The sequence below is a fragment of the Agelaius phoeniceus genome, chromosome 3 (genome assembly GCF_051311805.1).
Source record: "Agelaius phoeniceus isolate bAgePho1 chromosome 3, bAgePho1.hap1, whole genome shotgun sequence".
NCBI lineage: Eukaryota > Metazoa > Chordata > Aves > Passeriformes > Icteridae > Agelaius > Agelaius phoeniceus.
In genome coordinates, this window is record NC_135267.1 from 22,921,531 (window position 1) to 22,947,806 (window position 26,276).

Consider the following 26,276-nt stretch of genomic DNA (forward strand, 5'->3'; position numbering starts at 1 on the left):
TATCTCTTCTTCTCCCCTTGTCCATTATCTTTGACATCTTGTGTTAGAAGGCAGTCAGGTTGATCAGGCAAGATTTGCCCTTGTTTAATTAATATTGACCATTCCCAAACAACTTTTGCTCTTGGACATGGCATTGAGGCCCCTCGGTGGTCTTGGAGATGGAATTGAGAATGATTTGCTCTGTCTTTCTAGAAACTTGTTATTGGGCTGACTGGCTTACAGCTGTAAATTCTCATCTGTAGGTCCTCCTTGCCCTGACTAAAAATGTGAATTGATTATATTGCTCTGTAGATCACATTCCTAGTCTCTCTGATTCCATACAGGATTTGAGGAAGAAATCAGTTTTATAAAATCTTTTTGTGGTACCAGGGACTCTCTCTAAGCAAAAACCCCAGTCCTGTGTCAACCACCTGATTTAGTTGAAAGGCCATGCTGGGTTTTGTTTATACAGTACCCAGTGGCCTGAACAGAATGGATTGGCAGAAGTGCATGGGCTAGTCTATTCTTACATAACTAATTTTCCTAATTAATCTAGAATATTATGGTGGAAAGAAAAGAAAACTAATGATAGCATTTCTGAAAAAAACCCAAAAACATAGCAACTTAATGCCTGGCAGTTATTGTGTCAATATGAAAAGCTGCAGTGACCATATGAGACTGGAATGCTTTTGCTATGTATTGTGTTAACATCTTTCACTACCTAAATTACCTCTCATCTGATCTGTCAAGCCCAGTCATCATCAAACAGGTCAATTTAGGTTTTCTTTGAACATTCTCTTGACATATTATAAAGTTCAAACAGTGATACTTTGAGATACTTGGAAAAGATAAGCTGAATTAATATTTTATTATTTTTGAAGGAAGAGGGGTATTTATTTTGGAAGTCTGGTAGGCTTTGTATCCTGCAGAGATGCATGGTTTTCAACATCAGATTTCTCTGAAGTTTTTATTTTTTTTGCATACATTCCTTTGCAACAGCTGGAATTGGACTCAAAAAGTAGACAAATGGAACAGTGCTCAGAAGGAAATCTGAAAAGTTTTCTCTCCTAGACTCCTGGTTTGTATATTGCTGGCTGATTTGGATAAAAGGGAACTTCTGTTTGGAAAGTTTGGGAACCTGTGATGTCTTTGTTTGGGAAAAATTAGCAGGAAAAGCAGCAGAGCATTGGAGCATGAGTGTCTCTTATCTAGGATTGCTTGACCATATTTCTCCTGATCCTTGATGCTAGATAAGCCTTGACTGCTGTTGACAAAAGGCTTTTACTTTATCTCTTACTTCTTGGTGTCACACAGTTTCCATAAAGTCTTAGTGTATGAATCCATTTTATCTTTGGGATTACTGGAAGCTGTCTGTGTGAAACAGAATGGTTCTGTATGGGGCAGTGGACTGGGTGTTCTGGAGAACACTTCAGATCTCCACACTATCAAGTTAGATGACCCTGTTGCATAATTAAAGATTAGTTTCCATTGTTTTTTCTTGCTCTCTGTTTTTAGTGTACCTTTCTTATTTTTTATTTTTGCCTTTTTTCACATTCAGCACTGTTCAGTTATTTTAGCAGCTCTTTCAAATACTCCTGGAAGGAAAGCAATCATATGGTCTCATTTACAAGAAGATATTTTAAAATGATCTAAGGAAAACCTGTAATGGTAAACTGTTGTTTTAAACTCAGGCCATAAAAATAATCAGAGAAGCATTTTGAAGTTGCAGGTAAACCTGTTACTGTCTTAAGATGCTTGCATCTTAAGCAAGAGCACTGTGAGGGATTTTGCAGAATGCAGTGCAAAGTCTTTCCAGAAGTTGCAGAGGTGCAGTGACTTAGAATACAAGGGCCATCCCCTAAACTGTGGCAGTATTGGCAAGTAGCTAATTGATCTTGCTGAGACTTCTGCTCCAGGTGGGTGCTCCTCAACAAATATTGTCTAGTTTTGTATTGAATTATAAGTATTGAATTACTGCTTAACTGAGCTCTACTGCTCATGTAATTTACCTCCACTTGGCATCAGTGCAATCAATAAAGATGTCAACAACTGAAAATAAGTTCCTTAAACTTTGAGTTGTTATATAAAGCTTGCTAGCATCACTTGCAAATGATAGCAACATATGATCTTTGTAACTCTGAGATGTGTTGATTGGTGTCTGTTTATTTTGCATTACTTAAAAAATTGTTTAATAACAGTCAAAGAAAATGTTGAATCCATTACATTTGTGACTATTCTTATGCTGCATATATCTATGCTTGATTGGGAATGTTCTCCAAAGGCAATTGTGCTGCTTCTGTAATTGAATATAAGCCAATAGTTTAATTTTATTGTGGATAGATAGTTTCTTAATGCAAACTGTCAGACATAGTTTTAATTGATTAAGGTCAGGTTTTTATCTATTTTTTTAATAGCAGATGAAATAGGATTTTACACAGAAGAGCTGACCCTTCTCTAAAACCGATTAACATATGCAGAGGGTGTTTAATCTCTGCTGTATCTTGTATTTGGTGCTAGGTTAGGATGCCTCACTTAAACTGAAGTTAGGGAGAATTCCACTCTTAGAGGGAGTAATAACAGACAGGTGAATTGTCTGCTTCATTTACAATAGACTGCATAATTTACAATAGATGATTTATGGATTCCATGTCTGGTAAGAATTACATGCTGAAAATCCCTAATTTTGAGTAAGGAGTGCTAATGTCTCCTCAGACAATCAATAAGCATTCATAAGGCAGCACATGGTTTTCAGGAGTACTTGTTCAGTTTTCCTGTCTAAAGGAGACGTTAATAAATTACGTGTGATTATCACTTGAAGACACTCTGCTTTGTCTATTCAGAATCAAACAATTTATCTCCAGATAAATGATTCTTTACCAAGTAGAGGAGGACTATTGTACTTTTTTCAAAGAACAGGTGTTTATTTAGGATAATGCAGCATTTCTAATAAGATAAAGAATGTATTTAGAACTGAGATTAACGTTCTGATCTCTGAAGATGTGCTGTGGAGATTAGCTTTAGAATGCAGAGGTGACTAAGAATTTCACACTGAAGACAATATCTAATAGCTGTGTATTCAGCCCTCTGAGCTGGAAGGCAGAAAGGGGGATCTGAATGAAGATCCCAGAACACAAGGGAACCTCTTACACCACATAGACACATACATGTTTATAGGTCTGGGTGGGATCCACCCAAGGATATTGAGTGAGCTGATGGAAGTGATCACTGAGCTCTCTGAGACCTTGTTGCTCTCTACAGTTACCTGTAAGGAGAGTTGGTCTCTTCTCCCATGTCACAAGAGGGTAGGACAAGAGGAAATGACCTCAAGCTGCACCAGGAAAGGTTTAGGTTGGATATTAGGAAACATTTTTTCACTGAAGGATTGTCAAGCATTGGAACAGGCTGCCCAGGAAAGTGGTGAATTCACCATCCCTGAAGATATTTAAAAGATGTGTAGATGTGGCAAACTGGGACACGGTTTAGAGGGAGACTTGGCAATGCTACGTTAATGGTTGAACTCAATTATCTTAGAGGTCATTTCCAACCCTGTAAATTCTGTGATTTTATGAGCCTATTAATAAAATGTAAGTGAAGCAGAAGGACCATCTACTCTTGAAATACCTTTGAATATATCTACATATCTCTAGATTGCTATAAAAGAAGGAGTCATACTTAAAAATCTCAGTGAGGGAAAATCTGTGAATAAGTATTTATGGTATCATAACCCAATCAAAATACTATTTAAGCTGCCATAGCATCTTTAATAAAGATCCTGTGTGATCTAGCAATAGATAGTTTCCCAAGTATCTAAAAGCCTTAGTTCACCAGATTGTAGGAGTGCCTTGTGTAATGGTGTCTGTGAAAACAAGGAATTAAAGGCTAAAGATATACCTCTTTCTCTGAAGATAACTACAGAAACAGTATCTTACCATATATAATAGCAAATATTCAATGGGAAGTTTGTAAGGGATATCAAAATAAATTTTCAAATCCCAACCTTAAATAATTCTTAAAAAAGAGGTAGTGTATCCTTTTAAACATTACCACATACATAAAGAGTAAGCAGTAGTGTTTCCCACAATGCAGCTGAGAAATGTGAGGATTAAAAGGTGACTTAAATCATAATTCTCTCAGATATTAAAATCCTAGAAAGTGAAATAGGTCTGTCAAAAATCTGACTTGTTTTAGTGTAGTGCTATAGATAAAATGACACTTTAACAAGTGAAAGGAAGCAGAAAATCTTTCAAATTTTTAGGTATTAGTAAGAAATATACTTAACAACATGAGCTTTTTCAGAGTGGTGTGTTTGCTCAATGCCTGAGTTGTCAAATATCCTGAAACAGTGAAAGAAATTTGGATTTTTGTAAAAAGCAATTGGTCTAATTCTAGTTGTAATTCTCTCACTAATACTACTGGAAAAAAATAGTATTAGAGTTCAGAATAGAGTCCAAAAGGAGGACTGAGTTCATGGGATTTCAGGAGTGTTTGCAAAGTTCAGAATTCATAAAAAGGAGGGGATATGCAATCAAGATGGTAGTCTTTAAAATGACAGATGACATTTATTCTAGAGGACAAGCTTCTGAAGCACAACAAAATAAGTAAATGTGATTGAAGCTCTGATATAAAACTGGCATTACCTGTGACTTATCTTTCATAGTTGTACAGACTGAGACGATTGAATACATAATAATATTCAAAGATTGTTATTTTAAAATGCAAGAGGACTGTATCAGGAAAATATATTCTGTTGTTGAGAGATATTCTTCCAGGTCACTCAGGCTTTTGCACAAATATTTTGTTACGGAGATTTGTTGCATATGGTTGTAATTATGTTTACACTTTATTGAACTTTCACTTTTTTTTTGTTCTTCATTGTGAATACAATTTCTAGAGAATAAAAATAAGATCACAAATAAAACATACTTAATTGAAACTTCAAAGGCTGTTCTTAGACTTTTGCTCAGTTTCATAAGATCTACATTGCTATGTGGGTGCCAGATTTTACAAGTGAGGACATTTTGCTATTCGGAAGACTTAAGAATGATCTCCTGCATTTGAATATTTGAAAATCCTGATGTTTGCAATAATTTGCTCTGAAATGCCGTTGGTGTTTTGATTTTATCATGTGCTGTAACCTCTAACTACTCAGTTGGTTGGAAAAGCTGATTCAGACTTACAGAGCAAAGTGTTTGATCCGATTGGAACCGCTGATGGTTTTGTTTCCGTAGCTGGGAAATGGTGAGCGACCCATTACTCATTTTTCTCCTGCCAGTCTTCACCCTTGAGTACTAAAGAGAGAAAATTCTTTCTCAGCTCAGAAATGCTTAGCATTTATAGCAAGAAAGTTGAAAATTAGGATTTTCAGCTGCAGAACCTGGGAATCTATGTTTTAAATTGAGGGAGGCCAGAGTCATTAATCCCAGATAGATGCACTTATTTCATCTAGGCACTGAGTGATGCTGTAAAATGTGAAATCCTGGAGGCAGAGAAAAGATTTGATCTTTGTTAAGAAGACAAATATATCAGATAAGCAGATAACCATGCTAATAGGCAAGTGTGTTACAGTGTTAAAAGCTGTTGAGCATTTCCCCACTACAGAGTATTTTTATACTTTCCTTTTAACCCTGTAGCACTTTTTGGCATGAGGGAGATTTTAGTGCCGGTTCTTTGCAGTTCTTTGGCTGGATAGATCTTAGGTATTCCTCAGTGATTCTCTTGATTTAGACATGCTCTATGGTGTCATCTTCCAGCATGATTTACTGCTCTGTATGAAAAACAAAGGTTCACCTCACTATGTAGCTAACTCTCAGGATGACCAGGGCTCACGGTAGTTGTGTACTCTTTGTATGCAGTTTTCTATGTTCTTTATGGGTCAGATACATTAAATTTAGTGGTGATAGCTCTTTATATAAAGGGAACTTAATTCTTGATTTAATTGTTGCTTGACTGGACAATTGTCTGGGCTGGGGTATGTGAAGTGACTGGGAAGTTTTGGTGCCATAAGCTCCCTCTGCAGTCACAAAGCAGAGGTCTCAGTCACACAGAATGCCTGGGGTCTGCCATGCCCTGGGGGCCCTCTCTTCTCCTCCCCTCTCTTCTCCTCAAACTGTGAGGAGGTTTTGGACAACTGGCTTAAACCAGATGCTGGCTCTAAAATAGCCAGCTGAGGTTAGAAACTGCCCACTGTTTGGACTGATTTCAGACATTTTGTTGACAAAACAGTTCTAAATTAAATATTTTACTGTCCAAGTGCATCTTGAAGTCCTTTCAGGTAACACTCAGCTGTGGTTGTTGCCTTTTTCCTCTGGGTAGTAAAACAGTAACACAAGTTTATTCAGCGGCTTCTGAGTAACAAAACTTGCTTTTAGGTATCTTAAACCTGCCAAACCTGGATTTTCAATGTTTGCTTTGTGACTTGAGGGACTGAATTGCACTGCCCAAGGTTGGAGAGTGATCATTATGCATTCCTGCCTGCTCAGCAGAGGGGATGGCTCTGTCCCCCCTGGAGATGCCCCCTAACTGTGGGGGCTCCACCCTGAGGAGCTTTGCCAGTCACTGCAGTGTGCACTTATGTCTTGAAATGTGAGGGAAGTGGGAATTTTGGATCTGGAAGTTGCCTGGAGAATTTGCAGGTGTTTGGCACTTGAATTCAGAAATAAAAGTGGAAGAGGGTCCAAAAAATAGATTTTATTGAGTGGAACAGATGGCTGTTCTCAGGGCCCACTTCCAGAGCAGCGGTTGAAGCAGACTGGTCACTGTCTTCAAATGAATTGAATTACAATAAGTATAAAGCAAAATCAGTTGTTTTAGCTCTTACAGTTTTTGACCAGCTACTGCAGAAATGTGAATATTTGGTGGCATGGATGTCTATCTTCCTCTACAGCCAAAATCCCCAGGGAGCTGAACTGGTGTCCATTCCCGAGGGCACAAAAACCAAACTGAGGAGCTGTTTTAAAAGTGATATGTTTCTTGCTTTTAGTCTGCAGTTTAGTGGGCTGTAACATGTTCGAGCAGTAAAATAAGTAAAAGAGTTTAGTGCCTTAGCCTGTTTTGCACTGTTTCTTTCACAAAAAATTCAGACCTAACCCTTTGTGTTATTTATTGCTGTCACCTTTGACTGAAATCTGAGTTTTAAGTAAGCATGGGAAGGCATTTCACAAGTCACAGGGCTGGAATTGTTAATGTCTATGCAACTTTTTTTTTGACAATTCCAAGCCAGTAATTTTGTTTATATTGTAGAAAGAATTCAAAATGGTGATTAGTGGAAGTAATAATGAGAGAATTTAGTGACCATATTTATATAAATATTAGTAACAATTATGAAATATATTCAAGAGAAAATGTATGTGTTTGTTTTTACTTCAGTAATACAGTATATTTCTTTGCATACTTTGATAGTAAACATAGTAGATTACCTCTAATTCTCTTTATGCGTATCCAAGCATATCTGTGAATGATCACAATTTTAAATAAGTATTTTTTAAAGCTTAATTTTCTATAGGCACAGCATAAGATGATTGCAATCGGAGTTAATTGCTTCCATGTTCTTTGGTTTATTGTAGCACTACAGCTTTAAAATCTGAAAGCCATTCTAATGCCTATTTCATAGCATGAAATTTAACAGTGAATTATGGAACATACATTCAGAACCTAAAGACGGAACTGTTATTTTAGGTAATTTCTTTCTGTGCTAAATTAATGTTTATCATTTATTTCTTTTTAGAAATTATTAAATTTAATTCTAAAGATCAGAAAAATGTTGACCATATTAGTAATTGTCCTTTAGAAAAAACCCCATAACTTTTGATTTAAAAACCGCACTGATTGATGCACTGTAAATCTTAAAAATTAGTTTTCCATACCTTAAAAATAGGATAATTATTTTATAGTATGTGGAATTCTGTATGTTTAATTTTTTACATTTTATCTCTTTTATATAACTTACGACTAAAGGAAAAATTATTCTTTCTACAGCTGTTCATAGGTTTTATAATCAAAGCCAGGTTTAAATAATACAATAGAAACGTAAAAGCACTACATTTGTATTTTTGCCAAATAATAAAATTAATTAATTTCAAAATACATTAGAGTATAATATAATTATAAAAATGCACAAACTTTAAAATTAAATGCAGTCTTCTTAATTTGAAACAATTTACTGTATTTGAATTGTCTATTAGCTGAAGTTGAAACTCAGATTTAGTTGCATGTGCTTTATAATCTGATCTCAGGGTACAAAATCTTCAGAGCAGTATAAACATACGTGTAAATGAATTGTTTTAACATTCAGTTTTTATGATATAATTGCTCTGAATCATGAAACCTCAGACCAAAGATGTTCCATCAGGGAGGCAGAAGTACTGGTAACAGTGATATCCAAAAAGCATACAAGAAATAGTTGGTGAGGCCAAAGACAACTCACGTGGTGTTCCTGCAAAAACTTGAAGGGGAAAAAAAAAGGCAGAAAACCCCACTCCTTAAATCCTGCATTATAATGTGAAAGTTCCATGCTTTTGTTGGACAGCTGAGATGGATGAATTGTATTTTAGGATTGGCTGCTGCTCTAAATACAGTCAAACTTACACTGTTCAGCATTGCCACAGAAAAAAAGTTATCTGTAGGCCCAAGTTTCAGTAATTAAATCCTGGAAGGCCCCTTGGGTGGCTAGCATTGACTGGTGTTATTCCAGAGAAGCAAGCATTGCAATTCATTTATGAAATATGCAAGTAGAAATATGATGTATCTGTCCCTTTGCATAACATAGCTTCAATATTTTTCTTCAAGATGAACTGTAAAAGATGTTCAGACTCTTACATTTGAATACCTCTGTAAGTCATAGTTAGATCCAAGACATTAATGGTAGGAGAAGGAGACAGATGAAAGTTGCTGAGGACCTGGAGGAGGAATAACCAATTCCACTGGGGCTGCTAATATTTAGGCTAATTGCATGTAACACTTCCATTCTTTAGCACAAAAAAAAGAGACGAAGTGCATCTATTTTAAGACTGACCACGGTCCTTTTGGCAAGATACTGTTCTGTCAGAAAATGCCAATGTCAAATCTTTTTGCCAGTTTTAACAGGAGGTTTTTCAGAGAATACTAGTTCTGTCTTTCCAGGTGGAATTTCTGACAAATTGGTGTTCTTGGTTGAAAGTTTGACCTTGTTCCCTGGACTGTTTTCTGCTTTGTGTTCATGTCCATTGGATAAAATGCTTATGTGAGGAGCATGGGGGGTCAGGAGCTGCCATCCCTGAGATGAGCACCCTGGCCATGGGCAGAAGTGCCCTACTTGATCTCCCTTCTTTGCTGTTTGGTGGCACTGTGACTTTTGGGGTGCCACAAGAGAATGTCCCTCTTTCAAATTTTACCCATCTCTGTGGTCATGTATTATTCACGGAAGTACTTAAAAAATTAGATTTTGTTGTTTGTTTGTTTATTTTTTTATTTGCTTGTTGTAGAATAGCTTCAGATACCTTACTTGGGGATTAGGTTCCAAACATCAGATTCTTGCTAGCCTGGCCACCACCTTACATTAAGAATATTGTTTGGCTGAGAATAAGAAATACTGGTTATAAAAAGCATTGACTATTGTGCATTGTAGGTGTCACAATACACATTCTGTGTCTTGTAGGTGTCAAGTTCAATTCTGCATGTGCATATGTCTGAGTCAACCACAAAATATATTGATATTGATGGAATTCATGTGATTATATGCTAATAAATATATTGATGGACTTACGTCTATTCAGTCCCTAAGAGCAGAAGTGAAAGGAGACAAAATGTCTTTGAAATATGAGTTGTAACACCATATATTGCTATGTGTTGAGTCAGAAAATTTTTGAGAAATCCTCAGGTAAGCAATTTTTCTCCAGAATGTATTGAAAATGTTTCAGATGTGCCAGGAACCTGGTACATAATACAGAGGAGGCAGTCCACTGTTACTCAAAAATCAAATTATGTCATCAATGTTGCCTTACCAAGATAATTTTAGCAGCTTTTCTCTGAGAGGACTCCCACTTGGTTGAACCAAAATTGAAAAATCTAGTTTCCTCTGAGGCAAAATCCTCTAATTACTGGTATTTAATCACTGTCTATATTGAGAATACTAAGAAAAGGTTTTCTTCTATAAGTAAGCATGATGGGATTATGTGAATAAATATGGATGTTACCATCTTTGCACAAATTATAAACAAACTTGTACTGTTGTTTAAGGATTGAAATTCTGATTTAACGTTGAGTAGGAAGATTTGAATTTACCCCATTTTCATATGGAATTTTATACTAGTTGAGGGAAACATTTGGCTCTGAATACTATATGTAACATTATAAATGGATTTAGAACTTTCAAAAACCAATGGGTTTACCAAAATTATAGGAGCAACTTCAGAAATCACCTAATGAATGGCATTTATTTTCCTTTTATATGTTTGATTACTTGCAGTCTTCATTCACCTGTAAAGCTGGATATTATACTGGCTTTGAATTCCAGGTAGTTGACAGTAGATCAGGACTGAAAAGAGAGGGAAATATGAATTGATTTTTCAAGTATCATTTTCTCTTTCACTGTTACTGATGGATGCTCTTACTGGGACCACAGATTTTGTAGCGGTCTATCTTCTGCAATAATTCCATTTCATTGTGAACATTTGTTTCATCTCTGTGATTGCCTGTGTAAAGACAGCCACTGCTATGAGGTGGCATGGATTTGAATTTTTTTAGTAATTGGGATTACTAAAAAACTCAGTTGGGATTGATCTAAAATTGCATCTCTAATCTATGCACTACAGGCCTCCTTTGTAGTCAGTAAGGATTAATATCTTCAAAGGATGGTACATTTCATTTTAGAGTAAATATCCCTATGGAGAGATTTGAAACTTTTTAGCAGTGCCTGAGAACTAGAGATCTTGTTGATTGTCTCCTAAAATTGTCTCTCTTTTAAGAACATAAATAGCTTTACTTTATTTTTAATGGTAACAAACTAATGAATTACAAATAACTGCCTGTTTTGCCCCTAAAAATTCTTTGACTGGGGGGAAATCAGATAGAAAGAAGTCTTGAAAACAGCATTAATAATTTAGAAAACTTATATCAAATAATTAAGAAAGCTTTCAAAAGATGTTTGAATAAAGGAAACCGTTGTATTCAATAAGACAACTGCAAAGCAGCAGCTTGAATTTTCAGCATGCTGTGGTCACTGTGCTGCAGCAAATCTCAGCCCTTGATCAGTTCATTCACTGGGTCTTCTAGGCTGAAGTTGTTTATTAACCACTACAAGCTAAGCTTTTCTTTCTCTATATAATTTGTGGTGATCACTAAAATAAGTAGAAATGCCTTGAAAAATTATATACTGTTCAGAGAAAGATACTTAAACCTCTATTTTTGTAGAGTATTCAAAATAATATTGATTTTACAGTGGATAGGAAACTATGAAGCCAACAAACCCCATAATTTCTGGAGTATCCCTGAATTCATAGCAGAAACAAACCAGGAGAATAGTGTTGTGTGAACTTTATTTCATTACTTTTTTTAAAGTCAACCACAAAAGAAGACATGTTTCTTGTCTTGATCAAGAAAAAGTACAATGTCAAACACTTAAACTGGATCTTTAGCGATCTAAACCCATATGTGCAGTGTCTGCATGTTTCATTCTTACAGTTGTTAGCAGGATTGGTTGACTGTATTTCTACCATCTGACCAGTGAAAAATCTCACTAAATACAGTGAGAAAAGCCCCATAATAACTTCTGTACTGGCTGGATTTTTTTTGAATACTGTTTTTCAGTCTTGACAAATAATTCCCTTCTAAAAGCATGAAGTACTAATTTTCCTGTTATTGTGCTCTAATAAAAATGTTGTCAGCCTCATGTTTTTGAAATTTAACTTGTCAGTGAATTTGCTGGGCTTTATACAGTGAGTGTAGAATGTGGCAGATTAACCTGACAGATTAGATCCTGACATTGCAAAATCTTGTCAATACAAGAACTGCAAGGTATATGATGTGGGGATAGTGGTATGGTGGGCTCTCAAAAATATTACCAATTTGTAAAGAGAAGCATTATTTAAGACTTAGTTAGATCTTAACATTCTTTTACTTTCTTAGTTAAAAACACAGAATTCTGAAGTCACAAAGTCAGTCTATTATTGATAGAGTAAAAATTATAGTCCTATAATGAATCTGGTTGATATTGAGGATCTCAGAAGCAGAGTTTCTACATGGCTAGGAACTCCTAACTTTTTAAAGCATAAGCTTATAAATGATTTGTTGGGTGAAAGAGGAAGAATTGGTGTATCAGTTGGCTTTGGCTCAGTTGTATATCCTGCAGGTGGATAAAAAGACAAGTGTGTTTGAAGAGGCCATTATGGTAGAAATAGTAAGGACTTATTTTGTTGTAGAAGACAGTGGTGTGGTGAACTAGTTTTTTAAAATAAGTATTGAAACCAGGTGACATGAGTCAGGAGCTGTTAGGGTTATCAAAAGCTATGGAGAGCTTGCTCTATGAAAATAGCTTATGGTGCCTGCCTTCTTTCCACTCTCAAAAGGAAGACTAAAGGAATGGAAGTCCTGTTTATAAATTTACTGGGAAAATAAACAAAGGTAACCAGCAGAAAAGTGTTTGCTGAAGTAATACTGGGAGAAACTATATATGAATGAATCTGAAATTAATAGCTTGAAATTAGAAAAAGAGTTTCAAGATGACCTGTCACATAGAAAGAGTGTGAATTAAAAAAGCCAATAACCACATTACAGTATTACCACCACAATAGAGTACAATACAGTCAGATATATCAATATCAATTTGTGATAGAAACTGTGGCCTTCTGTGATGTTGGAGACAGGACTTCAGAGAACTTGCCAAGTTTTGTATCCTTATGCTTTGTCAGAAGTCTGGGGAAAAAGCTCAAACTTCAGCTGTGCACGGCCTGGTGGTCTCATTTGTTGAGAGTAAATCAGGCATATGGACTGGTGGGCACAGAAATGTCCATGACTGGATTACTGTTGTTTGAAAATGTGCTTTGATTCTGTGGTTGCCCAGCTGGGAGAGTACATCAGTGTAAGTGCACCTAATCCCTCCCTTCTGCAATCAGTAGTGCCTTTAGGTGACACGAAGCCTGATTCAAGCAGTGGTGAGTTTGGTCACTAGCAAAGGAAATAGAATCTCAGACTTTCACAGAATTCTACATTTTGGGTTCTCCCTTTATGCTTCCTGTTGTATGTCATGTATCACAGCCTCTGTGATTGCAGGAGGTTAGAGTTTATGCTACTGTACAATCACAGTACTGGATGAAACCAGAAGCCCATGTACTTCAAGAGCTATGTTAAAAATTAAAAAAAAAAAATCTGACATAGGGAACATTAATTCTCAAAAAATCCTGCATTAGTATAATACTAGTGTTTTGGGTTTTTTTTCAGGGCAGATGTAAATTAGGATTGCTGGGTAATAATTAGCTTAATAAAATCAGACTTTGTAAATAGTAAATTAATGTCCATTTGTACTATTGTTCTGTTTTATATTTATGATATTCTGATTTTATGGTGGTCTATGCTATTGGATGTCATTTGTTAGAGACTTCTAGTCCAGTAGAATCCTGATGGCTTGAGTTCTGCAAACATTTTAGTTAGTGAATAAACTGAGAATTTTTCTCAAGTACTTGCATGAGAGAAACACTTTTTTTTACTGTTTAGCAGACACATAGGTGGTAAAGAAAATCTCAGTGTGAACTCTATTGCAATTTTCCTTTTGCTGTACTACCAATAGCTTATTTTTGCATTTCATTCATGGCAATTTTATGTTGAGTGCTAACTGAAACAGAAAAAAAGAAAATTATGAGAGGTGCTTCACAGTAACTAAGGCAGCTGTGTAGGTATTTTACTTCATTTCTTCTTTAAGAAATTTCACTGTACAATTGGTCACATTGATAGAAGATTGGTTAGGTTATATAAAAGATTTATAGTTTCAACTTAAAAGCAGTAAGTTCATTAGTGGGGTGAAAATTAAATTTGTGTAAATGATTTAGCATAAAAGTAAAGTTCACATAACCATTTTAAGAAATTTATTTAAATGATCTAAGACATAGACCAAGTTAAATACTTGGGCTTAATCCAATGAAAACTTCAGCGAGACTCCTAAAATATACATTTGACATCTATGTTATGTTTCTCTCTTGTGTAAAAATAATTAATTCTTTTATCTGTATTTCTGTGTGTAATATTGCTGAATATGTCGCAGGTCCCACACATTTGTTTTTATACATGCATTTCATCGACTCCTCGAAATCAGGGCAATAATTTTCAACTGTTTTTTCTGGCATAAAAGAAACTCAAAATTTCATAGCCTCCAAAATATGTTATTCTTTGTCTTCATTTTTGGATCAGTTTTTAAATTAAGAGATGTAATGTGAACTGTTTATGGTCTATTAAACATTTTAAAATAAAAATGTTTCATGTGCAGTCCATTTCTTGGTCTTTTGTAACAGAGTTGCATTGACTATTTATAGCTGCAAAAATTAATGAAGTATTAATTTCTTATTTTCTTAGCCGTCTTGTTTTCATTTGTTTTGTTGGCAATTTTTCATTACACTGGAATATCAATGTAGCCTGTTTGAGTAGTTATTTAGGAAATGAAGTGTAGAATGATCAAAACTATAAAAAAATTGCATCTCTCTAGGAAAGAAGAAAAGCTAATTACTCTAAGAAATTTGGTGAAATAATTATTTCATGCTTTTTAGTTTAACCTGTACCCAAAAGCTCAGTCTCCAATATAATTATTTTTAGTATTTCTGAGTAATGTTTTGCATAAACTTTTATATTAAAACCTCATTACATTTTTCTCCAACTTTTAAAACTTTTTCTGTAGAATAAAAATTGTGTCTATTCTCACCAGTCAGATTTCTTAACTGTTAATTTTGCCTTTGTATGAGAGAATATTTATTATTCACTTGAAGCTTTTCACTAGAATTCTTCTACCCGAGGGCTTGGACCATCAAGCGGCTTCCGATAAATTAAATTTATAACTAAAATTATGACTTGGTTTAAATAATACACCATGAAATTCCTTATATCTTTGTGTGAAGTGATCTAATAATCCCCTCCACGCTGAGCCTGTTTTGCAAAGGTGATCATGTAAAAAATTCTGGAAAGATATGAGGTAAGCCCTAACCTTTTCACAGGAGGACAGAATAGTTCCTTTGTATTTGTGCCCTGGCTGCCTGGCCAAGCTGTAGGTTTGCACTGGGGAAGGATTTGGTGACAGTCACATTGAAAGCATCATTCTCGCTGCGCTGTCCCAAAATGCAAATGCTTCAGTGTGAAGAGGGAAATCTGCTGGTTTAAATTGTTTAGTAACAGCAGCTGAAATTGCATTTCCTTTGAAGTTCATTAGTGTGTGTTGAGCGAAATACTTCTACGAGAATTTTACTGTGCCAGATACATAGACTGACAAGGCTGTCTTTGCAAGAATCTCTCAGCTGCCTCAACAGCTGTAAAAATAAAAATACCACTCACTGAGTATTAAAACTCTTAGCAGCAAATCCTTCCAGTCACTTTTGGCATGCTGAGCTTAACCAGAAGATGTTTTTACAAAATACTTAAATAAGTAATTAGAATGGTAGGTGATAAATGATGATCGAAAAGTATAAAGTTTGATTACATTGGTAGCATATTTCTAGCTTTGTTATTAAAAGGTAGGAAATAATTAGAAGTAGGTTAATCTTTACTGCAAATCTTAACAAATGTTTGTTGTACAGAACAACTGCTCATTCATGCAGAAAAATGACCTGTGATCTGCAAACAATTTCATGTAAGAATAATTTTATGCAGGCACTTCAGCTCTGTTGATTTCCCTTGGATTATCCAGCCATGTTATTGTATGTGTAGCAGTTTGCAGGATCATTTACTGAACAGATCAGTTAGTAATGCCAAGTAGCTAAAAAAAGCAAGAATTCAGATACTCATGGGCCTGGGGAATCATTCTAGCTCTGGCGCTTTGGGCATGCTTTTAGAAAATATGTGGGTTCTGCTGCAAATATTTGTAATTGCCACTTAAGAAGTTCACAGGAAACTTGGAATATCCTATAGAATAACATAATTTGTAGTAACTTTGCTGTAAGGTGGTTTGCTGCTATATAGAGGAACAACTTCTGCTTGAATAATTTTGTCATATTCTGCATACATAATACATAACATAATTGCCTAGGAAAATATAGTATTTCTAGTATTTGTAGCAAAAAGGTGGAAAGTGATCATCTAGCAGATTGCAATTAATTATCAAAAACTTGACTTGCCAAAAGACATTCTTATGGTTAATTTAAAGTAGCATATTTCATAATCTGCAAGTCATTCCACATCGTCTTGAGTGTATTTGTTTAGTGCCCTTTAATTTGTGGAGAAGAATTGTACTGGCTGCTGCACCTCATACCCCAAACAATGCAAATTATACATTTACCAGGAAGACCTTAATTCCTGTCTGTGTGTTCTTCTGAGTTGAATATATTTCAATTCTAGTCCTAGATTCTACCAGAATCAATTTAAGTGGTGTAGTATTTTCATACAAAGTCTTTGACTTTTTGCATAAAACATAGGATTAGGTTGTGAAGAAATAAAAATTACTTTTTATTAATTTTCCTCCTTGTTGAAAAGATAATTATTTGACATAAATAAAGTTTTGGGCTTGTTTGGTTTGTGTGGGGTTTTTTGTTTGTTTGTTTGGTATTGTAAATACCCTGGGAATGCAGTGCCTATTTCTTTGTGCAGTTCTGCCACCAAGACAACTTAGCCAACAGCTTCAAGTTAATGCTCTTGCTGTCAATGTTTGTTGGAGTGGTTCTGTTGTTAACTTGATAAGGAAAATTTAACAGACCATACCAGTTGTGTATTGGGTAATTAAAGATTGTTCCATTCATTTTTTAAGCTGGCTGAAATGAAATTCGAAAGCAATCTTCAAGCCTGTGTATGAATTGTTCGTTTTATGTTATAATACTTTATCTTTTATGGAATAAATTTGAATTTTTCTATAAATACTCTTTTATATGATTTATTACTGCAAAGACAATATTTGCAGTTAATTGCTTTTTAATGGTAACAAGGAAATTAATTACACAGAACAGACATTTTTCCCTCCTAAATTTTTGTTTTATTATTACTGAAGTATTTTTTAAGTAAAAGTATGATCTCTTTTGACAATTACAAAATAAATAATTTTAGCAGCTAACTATTTTTCTGTATTTGACAAAATATTAATTACGTATATTCAAAGAATTGGTAACAAATAAAATGGATCATTATTAATCTGTGCTGAGTTATAAATTTATAGTCTTAAAGTGATTTGAACAGGAGAAAAATATTTGATAGAAGTTAAAAGTTTACAACATACATCTGCAGAGTTCTCTGAGGAAAAATTGTGTCATGGTTGTAACTATCAGGAAAAGATTTATAGAAGTACTTTAAGACAAAAATGGCAAAGCTGTTGGAAAAAAGAAAGTTCCTCTAAAGAAAGAATGTATAGATCACTCTCTCTATTCATATCTCAACTTGAGAATATCTCGTGGGTGCATTGTATAGTACTTATGTAGCTCATAGAAGTGACTGTTCATAGGAATGTGACATATATTTGTTGTCAAAGCAAAGTGTGTTTAAAATGTGTAGCATTTGGTGCTTGCAGCTGTAAAAAGTATTGTACTACAACTGAGAAACATATGAAAACTGAAAACGCTTGACTTTTCTGTTATAAAAAGTAGGTTTTTAAAATAAGACATTATTTTTAAGCAGAAACCAAGGAAAAAGACGTTTAGTCTTTATTCAGCTTTATTGCATGAAATCCACATTTTATAAAATGGACTTGCTTGAAAATGTCTTTGGAAAGCTTCTTTTGAAAATCTAAGCTATGAGTTAAAGAACAGATTTTATTATAAATGAGATTTCCGTGTTCATTATTAACCTATAATAGGTTTAATCTTATTTTTAAAATAATAGGTAATTTACTGTTGAAAATCTGTATGTGGAAGTAATTGATAATATAGATATAACAATCATGAAAAAAGTGATCTGAAATAAATTTTCTTAACTGTTTAAGCCCCACACTTGAGTTCATGGCAACAGCATAAATAAATCTGAATAAAAATCCAGAACAGAAACTGAAACTCTGATGCAGTAAGTTTTCACTCTGAAAAGTTCTTTAATTAAGTATGTGGTTTTTAAAATTTTATAATCTGTAGATGAGATGGCAAAATTCAGTTTTAATTGACAGTACTGACCACAATTTAATTAAAGCTTTGCATCCTGCAATTCATTTGCAAATGAATTCCTGAGTCTAAATTTGTTGTAATTGTCAGCCAAAAAATGAGTACTCCTGCATGAAGAATGTTCCTACAGTTTGCCTTGTGTAATGGACTTTATGTTTAGTCTTCTTTTTATTATAATACCACAATAAACATCAAGAGTTCCATCTAACTCTTGGTATTCATATTAGCCTTTTATATAAACTTTTGTTTATCATCCTTCAGAAAGTAAATTCCTGCACTGAAGAAGGAGTTGTAAAATCAGTGGTCTCGTGTAGATGACATCTGGAATTCTAGTAGCTGTTAATTTTTGGAGTACTTGTAGTGTTGCAAAATAAGAATAGTGTGGGAGAGACTCTGAGGACATAAAATATTGCAGAAGTAATTTATTTTTAAAGGAAAGCTTTCTCACTTAGGAAGTATTCTATGCACAACAGAAATTAAAAATAAAAAAAATTCCTGTTTATGGATTTTAATCCATGCCAGCTACAGGGGAAAATGAAATAGATCCAAAAGATAGAAATAAAGAAATTAGGATTGTAATGGGGGAAAGACTGAGTTTGAATTTGCCTGATTTGCTAGCTATGCATTAAATAGTCTCATTTACCAGTACTTACTTACCAAAGTGTTTGCATTTGAAGGTCATTTACTGTGACTGTGGAATTGCAGAGATTCCCTTCAGAGGAAGGACAGGCTGGAGTAAAAAACCTCTTTTAACTATCTTCTTCTTGCCCCGATGCCTGAAAGCACTTCCTCCAAACAGCAGATGAGATTGCTTTATTTTTCCATACATTGCAGATGGATGAGTAATGTTTTCTTTCAGTAATGCCCAATAATGGACTTGATATTTTATTTTATCCTTTTTGTACAAGTGTATATCTCTGTAAATGTCTGCAGTTCTCATTCAAAGATTTTAAAGAGTTTTTAACTCAGAACCCTGATTTAGCAATGAGTACCTGTGTCTCTGATAAAAGTAAAATATGCTTTTAGATAAAGCTAAAAGAAACTTGGATAAAATTTTCTATATTAGCATACTGGGACATTGTAATCTGGCAAAATAGATTGAGTGTACCACATACTGGAGGATCCATTTCATATACAATTATCTAACATCCAGCAAGTCCTTGATTTTAGGTCCTATTCTAAGAAATCAAGGCATGTAATTGTTTTAAAGTGTTGCATGTGTGATACATTTGACTGATTGCTGTGAATTTCAAGAACACATTTTTATTGCGACCTGTGCTCTTTAGGTGTTTTGAAAAGTCTTAATGAGAGTGTATTAAGCATCACATGTTCAAATAGAATTATATGACCAATTATATGCCTTTATATCTTAATATAATAATGTATTTTCCAGAAAGCTTTCAGTGAAAATCAGGCAAATGAAGGAAAATTGGCAAAGGTCATATTGAATAACTGAGGCCAGAATTTGGCCTCTGCAGTTAGGAAGCAGGGCAAGAACACTAATTTAATGTTTTTTTTAATTTTTTACATTGAAAAAAATTTGATAGATTGAACTAATAACTATAGCTGTTGGTTTCATAAACACTTTTCTAACAAAATAATAATTTTTTACTTTAATTGAATTTTGGAGGTTATGGATATTGTGCTAATAGAGTATGACTTTTTCATACAGGTTTTCAAAACTAAACATTTTACACTGAACCAGAAATCCCATGCCTACTACTTTACTTCCAAAACCATTTAACTTTAAAGTTTTTTCCTAATGTCTTTCCTGGGGAGATATCAGTTTGTTTAAACAGTCTGTCTTCTAGATAGTGGTCTGTGTTGGGCACTTGAAAACAGCACTGCAGGGCTGGGAGCCTGCAGGTCTAAAATATATTTGCATGTTTTGGTGTAATGCAACTGACAGGTGGATTGGGCAGTCAGTTTTGGGATGGTCCAAAATCTATTGCCTTGTCTTATTGGTCAGTTACAACATGGGAATCGAGGTCTGTTTAGTATCAAAATTACCCTGGCCAGCAGGTCAGAGTAGGACATCATGATCTATCTCATAGGCAGATAAAGGGCTTACTACACTCTGCTTTCCAGGGTTTTGTACTAATGTGAATCTTTTGCTTTGCAAAGAAAAGAGTGTCTAGAAATGGAGCTCAAAAATATTTATATTGTTTGCCTTTATCTTTTACCTCAAACCTACTCAGACTGTGAAGTTTTCTAGGTGATTTAATGCACTATTAAGTGTAATTGATACTGTGTGCAATCACACGACTTCTTGGACTTTTTACTTTGGTTCATTGTCCAGAAAAACCCATCTCACAATACTGGAGTGAAAGGTTGAGATCTTAGTGTGTTACCAGTACCTTCTATACTGCTAAACAGTGATGTATAGAAAGCACAGTAAGTAGAATTAGGCTGCCATGGACTGCAAGGCAACGTGCATTCAAAACAGTTCATCAGTCTGAGAAAATACTTGGCACTCATTTGTAGAAAAGCATTTTAACTTTTCGTTCAAGCATTTGTAGAAAAGCTTTTTAACTATTTTCCCTGTGGGCCTGGCGGAAAAGGACCGGTAGATAATACTTCATCTTCCATTTTGCTGAGCCAAGTACAGGGGAAGTTGGCCAGGATTTCTCAGTTGCTGCACGCCATAAAGGAGAGACCAGGAGGAGACATGTTTTATCACTTCATTTGTCTGCTTTGGAAAGCAAATACCTATACTAAAGATATGGGGAGAAAGGGGAGCTGATAATTAGCATCAAGATCAGTTTGGTCTGGCTAAGTTATTTCTACATCCACTTCTCGTGGATTTTTGTGGTCCATGCCATCATTCTGGCACTTGAGAATAAGAAGATGGAAACCCCACTATTTATTTGGTTATTAAGGCTGATCATGTTACATATTTACAGGTTACTTTCAAATTAATGTGGTGTTTGTAATATTTTGTGCTGTTCTAGGTCAAGTAATGAAACATTATGAGTCATTATCAAATCTGATCTCCAAGTAGAACACAAATTGTGGGGGGTTGAGTAGAGCATGGATTTGACTGAAAGGTTGAAGATATGCAAATCCACTTTTCCTAACTGCTTAATGCTTAGACAGAGCCTTAATAATCTAAGAGTTGAAAGAATTTTGAATATGATGTTTCTTTATCCAACAAATAATATGCACTCTTAGATTATATAATTTTTCTATATGTTTAAAAGTGGCACAGGAAATAGACTCTTACTCCTTTGCTCCTAAAATATTTGTTTCTTGGCAGGAGTTGTCTGAATGTATAGCAGATGTACTAAATATAAACTGACTATGATTTAATGCAGCACACATGCAGAGAATGAAAATAACATTAATATGATTTGTATTTTTAATTAGGACTTTTGTGCAAGAGGAAGACTATTCTGGTTATGACTACTTATTCAGTGATATAAATAGAACTTCTGAGTTTCCAGGACTGTCTGTCTGGCAAAGTTCATATGACCCCAATTTGTGATTCAAGACTCCTGAAAAGAATGTCCTCACTAACATTTTTTCTGTACTTTTGTTAACAGGAGGAATGCTTTTTGAATTTAGAAGCTCCTATTGCAAGAGTATGTGGCTATGACACTCCCTTCCCTCACATCTTTGAGCCTTTCTACATCCCAGACAAATGGAAATGCTATGATGCTCTTAGAAGAATGATTAACTACTGAGCAACACTACAGGTGAGGAATAACAGCTTGTACTGACAGGTTACCTGCAAGGTTTGGGCCTATAGTGCTACTTGTATATTTAATTAATTTATTCATTATTAAACTATTTATTTAATTTATTGCTTTATTTAATTATTTTTAATAAGAATTGCCTCTTACAGCTTTGGGCCTTCAGTCTTAAAGGGGTCTGAATATTTTTGAGTACTGCCATTGAAATCAGTGTTCAAAATTAATTACACTGCTTGATCAATTTAAAAATTAAGTGTCTTGAATCTTGAGAAGTGAAAAGAGTATAAAGTGGAGAGTGAAAGGAATACTTATGCAGAGACCATATTTTCATCTCTATAAGAATACTCAAGAGTTACTTCATAGGCAAACCACAGTGTTAAATTTTGTAATTTTTCACTTCTCAGGGTGGCCTGTAATCCTGCAATGTACAAATAACACCCAATTTACTCTGAATATTGGCTCTGTATTGTAAACACACACAAACCATTGGAAATACGTGAAGCATCTGTAGTGTCTTACAGTTCTGTTGAAGTACTACTGTTTAATATTTATTATAAAAATAATTTTCCTTTATGGTCTTCAATGTAATTTGATCAAGCTTGAAGATTGCTGTTTGCAGAGTGCAAAGACTGTGAAGTAATATATAATCCTGTGTCTGTTACTCACAGTCTGTAAAATCTTTTGTTTCATTATAATATTACTAAGTAACATTTGACTGTGGGATGGGCTGATGAGGATTTAGAATTGTGCTGTAGGAGAACTTCTGGTGTATAATGACCAAAATTTAACAGTTTAGAAAATGTGTTAACACAATGTATTCTGTGCTTCCTTTAACTGAACAAAGTAACCTGGTTTTTGAGATACAGTCTTGATGGATCTTGTACATGGGAAATGAAAATAAGAAAACAATAGAAACTGTAATGGACAGGCAAGGGATTTTTAGCTGTTGACACCAAATACAGGAAGGCCAATGTGGGCCCTATATGAGGGGTGCCATCTTCTGCCTGTTTTACCTCTACATTAAACTGTGAATTAACTTTAGAGCCATGGATAGAAGGTTACCAGTACCATAATGTTAAACCCCTCCCCACATTCCTATTTGCCTAGGCCATTCTCCGATCCATCCCAAACAAACTAGGAGGTGTACTAGCCCTAGCTGCCTCGATCCTCGTCCTGTTCCTCACTCCGTTACTACACACATCAAAACTGCAATCAATAACTTTCCCCCCTCTATCACAAATCTTATTCTGAACCCTAGTCACTAATGTGCTCATTCTATCCTGAGTAGGCAGCCAACCAGTAGAACACCCATTCATCATCATTGGCCAGCTAGCCTCATTCACTTACTTCACAATCATCCTAGTTTTATTCCCCGTTGTGGCTGCCCTAGAAAATAAACTACTCAAACTCTAATTAACTCTAATAGTTTATAAAAACATTGGTCTTGTAAGCCAAAGATTGAAGACTGTACCCCTTCTTAGAGTTACCCCACCACCCTGTCTTGGGAAGAAAGGATTCAAACCCTCATCTCCAACTCCCAGAGTTACTTTCAGGAGACTTTTTGGCATTCCACTCTTGTTTGTTTCCCTCAATAGCAGACAGTGGAGTTTCTGTATGAGAAATGGGATTGCTACCAGTGATGCAGTTTCTGCAAAAAATAATGTAGTTCTACTTTTCTCAAAAATCACTTATGACTGACAAACCAGAGCAATTCATAGAATCACAGACTATGCTGAATTGGAAGGAAGCCATCAGGATCGTTGAGTCCAACTCCTGGCCCTGTGGAAGACATCCCAAGAGTCCCATCACATGCCTAAGATTGTTGTCCAAATGCTTCTTAAACTCTGCCATGCTTGGTGCTATGATCACTTCTCTAAGGTTCTTGTTCCAATGCCCAGCCACCCTCTGGGTGAAGAACGTTTTCCTGATATCCAACCTAAACCTTCCCTGACTCAGCTTCCTGAGCTTAGTCCTGCCTTATCATGAGAGTGAAGAGATCAGTGCCTGCCCCTCCTCTTCCCCTCACAAGGAAGCTGTAACTGCAGTGAGGTCTCCCCTCAGTCTCCTCCAGGCTGAACAGACCCAGTGCCCTCAGCTGCTCCTCACACAGCTTCCCCTCAAGGCCCTTCCCCATCTTTGTTGCCCTCCTTGGACACTCTCTAATAGTTTAATGGCTTGTTTACATTGTGGTGCCCAGAACTGCCCCCAGCACTTGAGGTGAGGCTGCCCCAGTGCAGAGCAGAGCAGGACAATCCCCTCCCTTGCCCAGCTGGTGATGCAGTTCTTAGTGCACCTCATTTCCTTGGTATTAAAAGTAAAGCTGTTTTCTGACCTGTCATATTTTTTGTAGAATATGTAATCAGTGCTCTTCTTTTTTCAACAGTTGTCCTTGCCTTTGATCTGGGTTGAAGTAAACTCATTAAAGATTTATTTCCTTTTATTTTGGCACCTCTGTAACAAAGTCAGAGTATCTTACCTAAGGAGAATGGTTTGGTTGTATCTGTTCCTTGAGGCAAGTTACTGGCTCATGCTAGATAGCCTCTGATTTGTTCCTTTTCAGAGGAAATCAAAGCACCAAATACTGTTACCTCTGTAAGAAAAGGGAGACAAACTGAGGGCATTTGGTGGTTCAGAGACTTAGTTAACCCCCTGTTCCTCTATAGGATGGTAAAGTGAGGGAGGTATGAGCTGAAAAATGGGTTCTGAGATTGCATCATAATTGTGCACAGCCCAGTTTCGACACTGGAAATCCACACTAACCCTGGTCTAAAAAATTTGCCTGGATTTAGCATAAGCATATCAAGGAGCAGGTTTAGTAGAGGTTGTCTGAAAAACAGTGTCAAGACACAGAAAACTCTGCTTTCTGTCTAACAGAACATTGTCTGTTGCTTTGTCTAACAAAACATCCAGATATTGGGGCCCATAGCACCATATCTTTTGGTCGGTGTGACTAGATGTTAGTGTCACAGAATGAGCTGCTCAAAGTTTTTCTATGTTTTTCTATGAGAGAACATTAATGTGTCTTGTTGTAAGGCACATTTCAGGGGAGTATTCCCTTATTTTTCTGTCTGCTGTACATTGGTCTTACATACTTGACACAGCAGTTGCAACAGAACTCCATTCTGCTGTCAACTCCACAGAGTTTGCCTGTAAGGTAGCTCACTTATGTTTCTAAGAAATTGAAGGATTGCTTTACATTTGCTTTACATTTTTGTACTCATTGGTAACATTTGTTACTTGCCATTGGTACAGAGTGATGAAGTTATGTGTTCCAAACCATCTCATATGTTGTTCTAAGAAATGGTTATACAGTTTGTGTGGATTTGAGCACAGCTAGTCCTTCTGGACGTTAGAGAGGTTGGGCCCCTTCACGTCCTACTGTTGGAGAGACAGGGCAGCTAGGAGTTCCCTGTGGTGAAGAGGGGTGTAGGGTTGGCTTTTGAGTTACAGAAATGGTCAAGCTGGTGTTGTGGTTTAACCCAAGCAGGCAACTCAACCCCACACAGCCTTTCTCATTTCCCCCCAGAGGGATAGGGGAGAGAGAACTAGAAAGGTAAAAATATCTGGGTACTGTGGTTAATAATTTCTAAAGTTACCATTATTATCCTAATGTACATTTAGTTTTGTTCAGCCTATGTTGACAGCATCTCACACACAGGTAGTTGCTTATCTTGAGTTTGTCAGTACAGATGGATTTCCTGCCAGTGTTTGTTAATGTCTCCTGTGTGCCTCACCAACGAGACAGGCAAGAGCAAAGTCTCTGTCTTTCAGCAGCTCCTCAGTTATTAAAATTTGTAGCTACATTAGAGAGAATGAGAATGAGAAATAGCTTCTAGGTAGGCAGCTGTGTTCCAGATAACTCTCTGTAGCTGGAAAACAGATAAAAATAAAAAGAGCAGTGAGATTAGGATGGATCTACATTTCCTGGGTAAATGGAATGTGTCTGGCTGTTTATTTGAGGAGGGAAAAAGTCCCTAAAGGAAGAAACAAAAGATAGCCATGAAACTGAAGAAAATAGCGACAAGTTTTATAAAATATGCTCTTGTTCACAAATCTGTTGAAGGCTGACTGTAGCATTGAAATGGCAGGTATTTAAGTGCTTTTCTGTTATATTTTGCAGCTTTTACTACCACATTTGCATATTTTGTTTTCTTGTCAAATTCTGAATTTTAAAGCTTGGTTACAATTTACCTCCACGAGAGTGTTCATGTGTGTTCATGGAGAGGCATTGTTACTGTTACAAACTTAGTCTCTAAAAATGCAGCACACCAAACTTCATTGCAGAACTATTTTATGAGAAGTTTAATCTTGGTGCTTAAAGGTTAGGTGATGTTAGGGGATCTTAGGGGGCTGATTTAAATTTGTTTTT

At 35.6% G+C, this 26,276-nt stretch overlaps 1 protein-coding gene across 2 annotated transcripts in view; it reads left to right on the forward strand.

Moving 5' to 3' along the window:
* BCKDHB (branched chain keto acid dehydrogenase E1 subunit beta) overlaps window positions 1-26,276 on the forward strand; it is a 111,397-nt gene that overhangs the window by 82,642 nt on the left and 2,479 nt on the right. For both annotated transcript variants that reach the window (XM_077174862.1, XM_054629592.2), the window contains one exon: window positions 21,758-21,910. In XM_077174862.1, coding sequence (XP_077030977.1) covers window positions 21,758-21,898 — 141 coding nt within the window. In that variant the 3' untranslated portion in view covers window positions 21,899-21,910. The remainder of the gene's footprint in view (window positions 1-21,757; window positions 21,911-26,276) is intronic.